The sequence below is a fragment of the Oryctolagus cuniculus genome, chromosome 8, assembly GCF_051225735.1.
Source record: "Oryctolagus cuniculus isolate XC-2025 breed Fujian yellow rabbit chromosome 8, ASM5122573v1, whole genome shotgun sequence".
NCBI classification, from domain to species: Eukaryota; Metazoa; Chordata; class Mammalia; order Lagomorpha; family Leporidae; genus Oryctolagus; species Oryctolagus cuniculus.
The window spans coordinates 85,055,262-85,067,915 of record NC_142874.1 but is presented as its reverse complement, the minus strand read 5'-3'; the positions used below and the strand labels follow the sequence as shown (position 1 = coordinate 85,067,915).

At 41.8% G+C, this 12,654-nt stretch overlaps 1 protein-coding gene across 1 annotated transcript in view; it reads right to left on the bottom strand.

Moving 5' to 3' along the window:
- LOC103350727 (rho GTPase-activating protein 20) overlaps positions 1-12,654 on the bottom strand; it is a 200,924-nt gene that overhangs the window by 141,798 nt on the left and 46,472 nt on the right. The window contains exons 5-7 of the mRNA XM_089301779.1: positions 5,858-6,022; positions 3,496-3,639; positions 997-1,038 (exon numbers count right to left, since the gene is read on the bottom strand). Of these exons, the coding sequence (XP_089157905.1) occupies positions 997-1,038; positions 3,496-3,626 (173 nt within the window). The 5' untranslated portion in view covers positions 3,627-3,639; positions 5,858-6,022. The remainder of the gene's footprint in view (positions 1-996; positions 1,039-3,495; positions 3,640-5,857; positions 6,023-12,654) is intronic.

Here is a 12,654-nt window from a genome sequence, read left to right as displayed (position 1 = left end):
TTTGAGCTAGCGAATACATATACTGATACAGATACATACATATGTATTTCTGTGCACAGATATCTACAGCATACTTACAGGATATAAATATTTATATTTATCTATAAATAATTTTTATATTATTTATATTTAGATTTGTAGAACTTCTCAGCAAGGTCAAAAGATGAGGAGTGGCATTGCTATGGCATACGAGGTAACATCACCGCTTGTGGCACCAGCATCCCACATGGGCACCGGTTCCAGTCCCGGCTGCTCCTCTTCCAATCCAGCTCCTGGCTAGGACCTGGGAAAGCAGTAGAAGATGGCCCAAGGCCTGGGCCCCTGTAGCTCCACAGTAGACCAGGAAAATGCTCCTGGCTCCTAGCTTCAGATCAGCCCAGCTCCAGCCATTGCGGCCACTTGGGGAGTGAACCAGTGGATGGAAGAGCTTCCCCTCCACCTTTCCTTCTTTCTGTAACTCTACCTCTCAAACAGATAAATAAATAAATCTTTAAAAAGCCAAAACAAGAACAACAACAAAACCAGATGAGTAGGAAAATAATTCTGGGAAAGACGGCATGGCCTGGAAAATAACAGGGAGTGTCTTGATGTGTGGTTTGGGCAGCAGATCCACCCCTCAAAGTTTTCCTATGTGGACCACCTTCATGGCTTCAAGTGTAGGAAGCAACAGGTGCTTTCAGACTCACTCAGTAGAGCACTGAGTAGATCAGTACTAGCTACATTTACAGACATTTAATACATATTGGGAATATTGTTAGCTCTGTTCCATAGGCTGTACGGAGGGAAAGATGAAAGATACATCTTGAACTTATTCAACAGTGAATAGAACATTCATGTGAATGAGGGAACATGACTTACAGCACATGTAGAGGAACCAAGGATTGCAAGATCATCTAAGAGTATTTTTAAGTGGGAATCATGTAGGGGCACTGCTTGCAGAGATTTATGCCTCCTATCACAAACTAAAGATTCAAAATGTGTATGCTAGGGAAATACCTGTCCAGCAATCGTTCCCATTTTTTCATAAAGGTCCTGGAGCTGCAAGCAGAGAAGTCAGAGAAAATAGTAAGCTACATAAAAGACTAATTCCATCTGATTAAGACTACCATTGCAGATAAACACACCACCAGGCAATTGTGGGTGACGGGGACTCAGGTGTAACAAGGGCTCTGGGTGGAGTCTGCTCTTGTACAGCAACGTTACAGTGATGGGAAAGAGTTCTTAAAGGGAAGGAGAAGCTGACCTGAAATGAAACTCTGGATTGCAACTATGGGATGCTAGCTCAGTGATCACAGGAGTCACTGAACTGACATGAGTCTCAGTATCCACCATTGAAAGTGGAGGTCATTAAACCTCAGAGTGCTCTTGTAGCTTGAAGTGCTATTCCAATGGAAAAAGCATTATGATCAGATTAGGTCATACTGAAGAGACTGGGCATGTGAATGGCATGCTCTGGGCTCACTTTAGGGGGGAAATCCATAGCACTGTACTTCACAGAGGCTGCAGAATTGTCAGATGTCAAATAAATACCTAGAAAATAATTTTAGTGCTATGATGTGCTGAAGGATGTCAAAGCACCTAGTGTTTGGTGACTAATGTTTTATATCCTTTCTGCTACATCATTAATGTATTTGAAATCCAAAGTGAAAAAGATCTGCAGTCTCAAACATACATGGGCTTATAATTTACTAGCATTCAAAACAGCTGGGGAGGGATTAACTACATGGAAAATAAAACTGACCATTTATATGACTGGGTCCTGTGCCGGCAGCATCTGTAATACCTTGCTCATGAATATTTTCATTATCCCAAGAGCAAACCCTGCTCTCTAGTAAGCAGCCACGCCCTATTCTCCACCACCCCCAGATCCCACACCACATCATAACTATCCATTCATCAGGTCATGAACATGTGATTTGTTGCTAACTTCTGGCTCTAATTATCAACACTGCTAGGAACATTTGTGCCCAAAAGTCAGAGTTAGGAACATAGAGTGTATATATGTTTACACTTTTCTTGGACCTATATTCCAGAGTGGAATTGCTCAGTCCTGTGGTCATCCTACATTGAACTCATGGAAGCAACAGGTTTTTCTGCAGGGGCTGCCACATTTCCTATTTCTACCAGCAAGAGCTCCTCCACACTGCATTTCTATGCCTTCTCAGGACATGCTTCCACGCTTCCACAGCAAAGTGGACATTTCCTTGACTTTCCACCTTCATATGGACTTGAACACCACTGGTTACTTATGCAAATTTGCATAAGAGTGATAACAGCCAACAGCAAATGTACTCGGTGCTGGGCATTGTTGTAAATGTGTTGTATGTGTTTACACAGCTTCACAGCCAATATAGCCTATGTCCACCTCGTGCCCACGTTTCTCCCTTATTCAAAAAACTGTCTAGTGGAACTCCTCATCAAAGGCACCACATATGCCCAAATAGGCAGCTTCCTTTCACCTGCAAGATTAAGAAGACATTAAGCAATAGAATCTGAGAACCTAGGGAGAAAATTTGTCATGGCAAAGAAGACATGCAGACAGTGGTATAAGCATGTCTTTCTTCTCAGTAATATTTGCAAGCAGTTCCATCACAGAACTGAGTTAATTAATAGTTTGGATATATCTCCATTGTATCAACTTCAATATGACCTGACAGACCTGGAGGGAGTGAGGAGAGGAGGAGAGCAAAAAAGAGCACTAAGTGCCTGGGATGAACTGTCTATGTGAAAAACACACAGGCCATACGGTTTGTGCCTGTTCAGAGCAGCAGGCAGGGGTTGCAATGTACCTGTGTACACAAAAACATAGACACATGATGTCTAGGAAATGGAGCCCTGTTTCCTTTCCTCATACCAGCCTCAAAATGGGCCTTGGAAAACTCACCCACATCCCATGAATCAAATCTTTGTTTCAGGTGGCCGTATCACTGAAGACACCAAATAGCAATTCTAGCAACCCAGGATATAATTTAATTTGTATAATCAAGTAGTATTTCTTTAGGGCATTACTTTGGGAGAATAAAAGGACTTTTTCAAGCTGAATTGATCTACTCTACTAGTTGAAACACACAAAAGCCTAGACCTAGAGGCTGGATGATATTGGAGAGGGGCCCCAGAGCCTTGCTCTCTCAAATCTATTTTTATTAATCCAAAATACCCACTCCCCAAGTAGCTCATGGAGCCCTTGGAAAACCATTGCTCCAGACCAAAGCAAATCATTCCAACAGTTTCCATTATTTCATCCTCTCCACATATATTGGCACATCAAAACCTCTTGGGGAAAATATGTGTCATACAAGTGCCATGGCTGGAAGTCAAAGTGTGAGGCAGCAGATTATTACAGGGTCAAATTAAAATGCTTGCAATCCCCCCCCCCCCAAAAAAAAAGTTTGGAAGAAAATTTAGGTGCATTTTTCTATCTTTGTTAGAAAAGGCAATAAGGGTTATATCCTTCCATATCAAAGTAAAATTACAAGACTCAGCAGTGATACTTACAAGAACTTGGCCCTATAATTTGCCATGGGCCAGCCAATATTCAGGCACCTGGAGGCACTGGTATCACCTTCCTCAACAATGCATTTGGAAATCCATATTTCATTGACAGGGATTACATATTTGTAGTACATATTTTTGCTGTACCTAAAAAGATCATCAAGAAAGATGATTTTTTTCTTAAATGTAATGAGAGCACATCTTCTCCTGAGCAAACCCCAATTCTCCATGTTCCATAACCAAGAACAGCTCACATCCATCTATTCCCTCTCAGTGCACAGCACAGGCAAGAGTCAGGTGGACCTTGACAAAAGCATGTGCTCAGTGAAGGCTGGCCCACAAGGGGCCCACCCACACAAGATTAACGGCAGCCAGCGGCAACACATGGACTGGTCTCTTTCTGAATGCTGACTATGGACTTGAGGCCATACTCTATATTTTAAAGGTGTTACATTTTAAGAGAATCACTCATTCTCTGGTCATGCACATCTGATTGACTTCAACAGAGTGTCTGAGGGGTTGAACAAAGATTAAATCATGGATGAATTATTTATAAAATTTTCTTCTTCACAGAGATAGACTATACATACATAATCTTGGAATAACCTTAGTTTCAGATATTACAAATACATTTGAATCTTAATTCTTATACAAATTTTTCATCTTGAAAGCTGGGATGGTGAATGTCTGGTCCCTGGGCCGTACAAAGCCTGTGAAGTCATTGAGGCTGGCACTGCCAAGGCAACTAACTGCAAGCTGGATTCAAAATTCAACAAATCCATAGCAGGCTAAATTTTTAAGTTGATGATTTTCTCCAGCCCGTGAAAGATGCTATAAATATTCAAATTGATCCTGGCCGGGTGGCAGAGGGGACCCTCTCCACTCCTTCTCTAAAGACAGCTTATTTCAAATCCTCCCCCTTTTTTTTTTTGACAGGCAGAGTTAGACAGTGAGAGAGTGAGAGAGAGTGAGAGTGAGAGAGAGAGAGAGAGAGAGAGAGAGAGAGAGAAAGGTCTTCCTTCCATTGGTTCACCCCCAAAATGGCCGCTATGGCCGGTGCGCTGCCAATATGAAGCCAGGAGCCAGGTGCTTCTTCCTGGTCTCCCATGCGGGTGCAGGGCCCAAGCACCCGGGCCATCCTCTGGTGTCTATCTCCAACCGGCACACCAAATCTGCCTCCTGTACCTTTTGATTTCACTGTCCCTCCCAAGTTGGGGTCCTTGGTATCGGTGATCTGGGTTATCATCTCCAGGACATAGTCTCCCTCCTATATTGTTGCCAGCTCTCCAATCCATTATCTCCCAGCAGTCACAGTGATATACTACAATATTTACCTGATATGGTCATTTCCATAAGGAAACCCCTACAAAGGAATTCCTCAACCCCTTACTGGGATCTGTCAAGATCCTCTGTGACCAGAACCCTGAGCACTTATTCAGTCTCACCTCTGACCTGGTCAATTACAATGAGCTCCAGAAACATCAGCCTTGCTAAAGCCCTGCTCCCAAAGGGTCAAGCTGCATACACAATGGCCTGCAGTCCCCTCAGCCAGGCAAATTGGGACACCCAGTCTATAGAACAGGTGGCTGCTTCTCACACCAGAGGAATGGTTTCAATGTTCTACCTCACATAGGCACCCTAGTGGGACTCTTCTCTGACACTCTCCACATGGCACTGTTTATTTCCTACTATCAGGTGCATATTATTACAATCTTCAATTGTCTCTTTCTTAGTTTTATCATCTCTAGGCAAGTCTCAAGAAAGAAGAATCCTGGGACCAGCACTGTGGCATAGCAGGTAGAGCCACTGCCTGCAGTGCCAGCATGCCATGTGGGTGCCAGTTCAAGTCCCAGCTGCTCAACATCCAATACAGCTCTCTGGTATGGCCTGGGAAAGCATTAGAAGATGGCCCAAGTCCTTGGGCGCCTGTACCCATGTGGAAGATCTGGAAGAAGCTCCTGGATCCTGGATCCTGGCTTCAAACTGGCACAGCTTCGACGTTTGCTGCCATCTGGAGAGTGAACCAGCGGATGGAAGACTTTCTCTGTCTCTGTCTCTCTCTCTCCCCCGCCCTTCTCTCTCACTGCCTCTACCTCTCTCTAACTCTTCCTTTAAAATAAATAAATAAATGTTCAGAAAGAGAGAGAGAGGAACCCTGTCTCTCCCATTCTTGATTCCACTGTCTACAGGGGCACAATACAGAATAAAACTTCCATGACTACTTGTTTAATAAGTGAAGAATGAAACCACTGGCAAAAACAAAGTAAAAACATGCTACTTGCTGAGAAAGAGTGCATGAAAATGAATTTTGTTAGAGACAATACATTTCACGATGATCAGGATAGCATGCAGCATATGTACCTACCGAATGTTCGAGATTTTCAGTACGTCCTTGAACAAAAAAGCCTCATGCTTTGTTTTCTTATTACCCGTTCTTAACTTTATCGGACCATACACCAGTAGTCTTTGGACACGTCCCTTTGAAGCATTTGCATCCTTTGAAGCTCCAGCCTCTTGAAAATCATCGTCCCTGCTCAACAGCAAACACCAAAGAGTAGGTAGTCAATGGTCACAGACTAGTTTGATGCCAATCATTAGGAGTGACACATGATAAAACTGTCATCTCAATTCCTCAGACAAGGATCTCCAACTACAGATGCCAATGGGGTTTCAGGTTTTACAGGTCTCAAAGAGCAGGTGGCACTGAGAGAGTTGGACAGGGAACACATCCAAGGGAGAACCTAGGGCAAGTATCATCTTACAGGCGTGCAAAAGAAGACAGCCGCTCAGACCAAGAGGTGTCAGGTAAGTGGAGAACTGAGAGGATAACAAGAAGGGAGCCATCACTCCCATCAAACGCTATGGAAGGTAAGGCAGGTGGTTACTGAGGACTCATCATTGGACTTACTAACATGGAGGTCTTGGTAACCATGGACAACTGCTGGTGGAATGATGGAAGGGATGTTTTCCACAAAGTCTGTGGTACACAGAGGGTTCTAAAACAACCCATCCAAAAGCCTCACACCCTAATGATTGCAGCCTATGACTGTGCTATCTGCAAAAAGAGACTGTGAAGACAGAATGAATGTGATGAACCTTCAAATAGGGAGACGACATTCCCTAGTTTAGGAGGCCTAAACTAACCCCCAAGAGGTCCCCAAATCAGAGATTATCATCTACATTGACTCAGGACATGGTACAGAAGGGGAAGCCAGAGAGAGTTGAAGGGCAAGGGAGAATGAATCTATCATATGGGAAGGAGCTACACAGAAACATAAGACTAGATACAGTCAGCCCCCAGGTGACAGCTGGAGGAGGAAGGTACCTCAACTACAAGTAAGGGAATTCAGCCAATGTTCTGAAATAACTCAGAAGCAGATCCTAGCCCAGAGCAATCTCCCAACACGTGGACCAAGCTTAGAGGACCCTATGAAGTGGACCCAGAGAATCCCAAATAAACCTGTGCCCTACAGGTCTGTAACAAGGAATTCCTGTGGTTTTCAATCTCTCTGTTTCTGGTCATTGTTGTACCTCTATTATTTTAACAAAAAGAATGTTGCTTCCTGAGACTAGGTGCCATTGCCATAAGCATCTAAAAATTTGAATGCGGATTTGCAATCAGCAATATGCGAAGGCTATAACATGTCTGAGGAGCATGAGAAAGAAAAAGCTGAAATTCTGTTGAATACACAGCTAGCAAAAATGTGCATACGAAAGATTCTGCTAGTGTGCACTTGGCAGTATTGAGGATCAAGAGTCTGTGAGAGCATTTCAGGCATGGAAAGCCAAGACACTGTGGCAAAAACATAGTCTACATGAATGATCTCTGTGAGACCCCAGTGGAAAAAAGTGGCAATCAAAGAAGAATGTACTTATCTCTAAAGGGAAGAGAGAACTTCCACTTTGCTTATGGCCTTGTCCATAGGGGAAAAAACCGCTATAATCCAAAAGTTGTCCTTTTGAAATTTGTATTTCTGAAATAAACGTTTTCTATTAAGAAAGGCTTCCATAGCCTAGACAGCTCATTTCAAGAGCCTCGGGTGGTCACTGACGTCATCCATGAGAGTGTTCATTGTTAAATTAACAGCAGAAGTCACTGTGCACTGACTCCCCATGCAGAACCTCTGTCCTCAATGAGTTGTATTGAGAGTTAACTGTAAAACCAGTTTTCAAACAGTCTGTGTATGTGTATATGTGTGCGTGTGTGTATGTGTGAAAACTGTTGACATCTTTACTTAATATAGAGTTGGTCTTCTATGTACAAAGTTAACTGAAAATGAATCTTAATGGAGAATAGAACTGGGAAGGGGAGAGTGAGGGGGACAAGGCATGGGAGTGTGGGTGGGAGGACTGATATAGTGAGAAGAATAACTATACTCCTAAAGTTGTACTTATGAAAATTTGTATCCCTTAATAGATAATTTTAAGAATAAGAAAAGAAAGTACTGAAGATTATTGAAAATTTCAGAGTCTGACTGTTTCTAACTGGCTGTGTATGAAAGGGAACATATATCATAAAAGAGAACATGTAATCTGGAACAATAATATCAATCTACCTGGTTTTAGTGCAAGTTAAAGTAAAATATCAAAAGCAATCTTCAACTGTGAAGTTCTCCATACATATCTGCTGCTAATTCATTCTAAGTAAAAGCAACAGGCATGTATTCTGCCTTTTCAAAGGAAAATTAAAGCACATACCCCTGATATTCTAAAGGAGTTTACATCCCTAAAGAGAGTATTTCCATTCAACTACCACACTGCCCTCTGTAAAGAACACTAAGATGGACACCACAGCTGTCACTCACCAAGCTCTTAAAACATGGTTTCAGAAGAGGGAACACAAGGCAATTTTCAGCCTATCACATGTAAAATGTGACAGCGATTGGTAAAGAAGTCATTGTAACGTGATCCCCTGTTAGCATGATAATTTACATTAATAGGGATATACATTGATTCCCACTTAGTAAAATGCTTCCCATCTTATCTAAATTAGTGTTCAAACTGGGAGGTGAGGGGAGAGAAGTGCTAGACAACATGAAATAATACTGGAAACATCCACAAACATTTCTTAACATCAGACAGGCTTAGATATAACTGGTTGAGTTAGGACCATGTACCAACGGGGCTCTGTGGCCATAATAGGTAAAACCAGTTAGACTGAGCAGAACATAAAACTCTTTCATAAACAGGACAGCCTCTTTCGAGATCTTTCCAGAGAAAACTCTTTGCCATGAAGCCAAGGAAGTGTCTCCCCTGATAGTACAAAGCCTGCTCTTTTGAGCTCAGTAGCACTAAATCAAAGAACAAAAGTAGCTTCTCATGAAACCAGCACCAAAGTCAGGAATTACTTCCTCTGTTTTAGGGAAAACAGGACAGAACTCTTCCTGCGGCGACCAGTCTGCTTAAATGATCACAAGTAGTATAGGAAAAGGCTACCTTGCGCTGGGGACTGGCAGATGACTTCCAAAAGCTCTGACAGCATTACTCTCCATTCGTCACAACCCTTGACTCTGTCTATACTCCTCAACAGAGACTATGAACAAGTCCCTGAAGACTGTGGGTTCCACAGTAGTCAAGATCACCCATCATTGTGATGTCAAGGTTCTAAGGCTCATGCCATAACTGACAAACTCTTAAAGTGATATATTGGTTTTCTAGATTTTGGCACCATCATTCAATTCTTCAAAACTAAACTGAGATGATGGTTCATTTGCACGCAGTTGTAAGAAACACAGAGAGATTTTGGCAATCTTTCCTCCAGTTTGCCCAAGCGGCAGTATATTTCAAAGCTATAGTGCAATATTATTCCTTTGCATATTTTAGTATAATTATATAATATTTTATACAAAAATAATATGTACAACATTAAAATAAATACATGATTCACCCATTTTCTGTTCGTGTAGCAAAACCCCTTAGGCTAGGTAATGTGTCAAAGAAAGAAGTTTACTAGTCTGACGGTTTTGGAGGTTGAAAGTCCAAGAGCACGGGACCCCATTGACTCAGCCTCTTTTCCTGGCTTATAGACAACCATCTTCATACTGTGTCCTTGCATGGCATAGAAAGAGAAAGAGGTAAGGGCTTCAACAGGAGAATTGGGTGGGTGGGGGAAGAACTCCGACCATAGCAGTCTATTTTCATTTCTGTCATTGAACAATGACCTTTCGGCCCTAAATACCAAATGAAGAGATAGTATCAATGTGATGCTGTGTCAATTATGAGATTATTTTAACGTATCACAAACACAAAATTCTTTTATTCAATTTTCCCCCTTAAGTGTTTAAATGGGTGATCTCTCACAACACACATAAGAGTGTTAATTGTGAAATTAATAACAGGAGTCACTGTGCATTAACTTCCCATGCAGGACCTCTGTCCTCAAATTGTTGGATTATGAGAGTTAATAGTAAAACTTGTTTGCAAAGATTTACTTTATTTTAATGTATTAAGTGGAGGATGTTATCTATGTCTCATAAGCTATAGTAATGTCTAAGTGCTCACAAAGGATGCACTATTCTTGGGTTCTTCAAAGCTGATATTCTCAAATATATATACATACATACATAAATATAAATTAAACCTTAAAAAAAGTAAATGGGTGATGAACTATCTACACAGGAAAGAAGGTTTTGTAGCAACACTGGCAGGAGGGCTGCAACCAAACTATGTAGTTTTTGAACCCCACTTCAGCATTCGCCATGTAAAGGGTGCTGGTAAAAGGAGTTATTCTAGAAGAGTCTCAGTGTCTCCACCTGCACAACAGAGGTGATAGTGCACCTCAAAGGACTGCCGCAACTATAAAATGGGATAACAGTATAGAAAATTTAGCAAGCTAACTCACATAATAATTCTTGCTTAATACCAAGGATGCTTAGAAAAGACAGGGAGACATTATTTTCCAAAATAGTGAACAGTATCATGGATGTTTGTCCATGGCCACAGAGAAAGGAGGGAGAATATGTCACGCAATGAAATCCATTTAGCAACTACAAAACATCAAGCTTCTTGCAAGGTAGTTTATATACAGCATCCCCTTGCTCAACATCAGCTTCTGGGGTAAAAATTATTAATTCCATTTGACAGGTGGAGAAACTGAAGCTCAGTGAAGTTGTGTGACTGGGGGCCAGATACCTAACAGTTGGTAAAGTGAGAACTGTCTAATTCCTAAATCACACAGTGTTTCCATAGCTAACAGTGCCCCCCACCCCCACGACAAGGGGAAAATATCCTTAGTATTATATACATATGTACGTATATATATTTCACAGAATCATCTTCTGGCATGTACCCAGGGCCTCAGTATCTTCTGCAGCTGGATTTGGTGAGCCCTCCACCCATTCATCCTTCACCCTCACAAGGCTGCTTCTGGACCCCCCAGCCTCTGTGGGCAGCTTGTTGATAACTCTCAGGCAGCCAGTTTGTATTAGTGCCCAGATATGCTTTTAGTTGACTGTTACCTTAGGCAGCCAGCCACACCTTGGCATCAGACAGGCTGGGAATAGCAGTCAATACCAAGAAAAGGTTATAATCAATGACTCTCCAGATGTCTACTTGTGCTGGCAGTTTATGAGCCCTTGGGAGAACCTTACACTCCCCATATGTTCTGGTCTCCCTCCTGGATCCCTGTAATTATCCTTTCTCATGTTGGTCCTCTGAACACCCTCATCTTTGCCTCCACCAAGGGAAACATCCTCAGTAGCTGATATCAAGCACCTTCTCCAGTGTTCTTTGCTGCCCTCTGCTGGCAAGAATAGGAAGTCATATTTTACCTCTCAGGACCTTGGCACAAGGCAGGTACTTCATTGAGATGAGTGAATTCTGGAACACCAAATTGGAAGTGCTGTCACAAAACTAAGTCCATAAAATGAACAATATTTGAGAACATTTTTGAACAAATCAAAACCATTGTAAAATATCTAAGTGCACCCTGAAATGCTGCTTCTAGCTACATCTGTCATCTATCTTTTCATTCAAGGCAGAGTTCCAACACCACAGTGGAAAATCAGGCTCCCAATATTAATCATCATTCCCACAGTTTATAGAAAAGAGCAAAAGAAATCACAAAATGGAGGATAAAGTGATAAAGCATGTCCTACTCAGCCTTCCTAAAGAAAGGAGTAATGTTGATGATAATATACACATTAAATCAGATCTCCTAGTTCCCATGTCTATTTCTCAAGTTGATTGAAACAGAGTAGAGGGGGATAGGATAATATGTTAAACACAAATTAAACACACAATTTGGCTACAAAAATGCATAAAGGAATGAGAGAAGAAAATCATGATGGAAGAAATTAGTGATGCTATGACTATAATACCCTGGGCTCATAAACTACTCAAGGCAACATCTCATGAAAAAGATTTTTTCAGAATACTGCCTATTGAAACAGTGCTGAGGGAGCAAGGTGTTAGTTACTCCATTCCTTATGTCTTCATAGAGTAGACTGGCAATAGGATACACAAATATTTTAACTGCCTGGTCTTCACTTCTCCAACTTGGAATGAGATGTACATAGCTTGTGTGCTGATGCAGGGGACCCTCTCCTGTCACCTCACCTCTGGGAGGCAAGGGCAGATGGTAAAATAATAGGGTCTTTGGAATTAGGACTGGAGATAGATTATGGATGTTTGAATTTTGGCAAACTACTTAATATTTCCATATCTCAGTTCTTGTATCTGTAAAAAGAAGATAATGACTTTCAAACTGTTGTGATGAAGTGTGAGATATAGAGTGGAATAGGATAATTCAATCCCTGATGCCTGCCTGAACCCACAAATAGCACTCCAGAAACCCTGGAAGTATTCTCTCAGTGTCTAGATAGGGTTTCTCTGTCGCTCTGCTGGATGGTTCCCCCTCTGGGGTTCACTGGGTATCAGAAGAACTATTCTATCACAAAGAAATACACACCTACCTCTTGGCTTCCAGCAAGTATATCCATATGTAGACAGTTTTCAAGGGTGTTTGAGATAGTATTCTTGCATGGACTTAGATTAGGGGTTGTCCAGTTTATACTTGCAGGGTTTTGGGTACACAGATAATATTCCAAGACAACATAGATTCAGAATGGGTGTTTGGCTCAGCAGTTAAGATGCCAGCATCTTCTACCACAGTGCCAGTATCAAGTCCCAGATCAACTGCCCATTCCACCTTACTACATATAC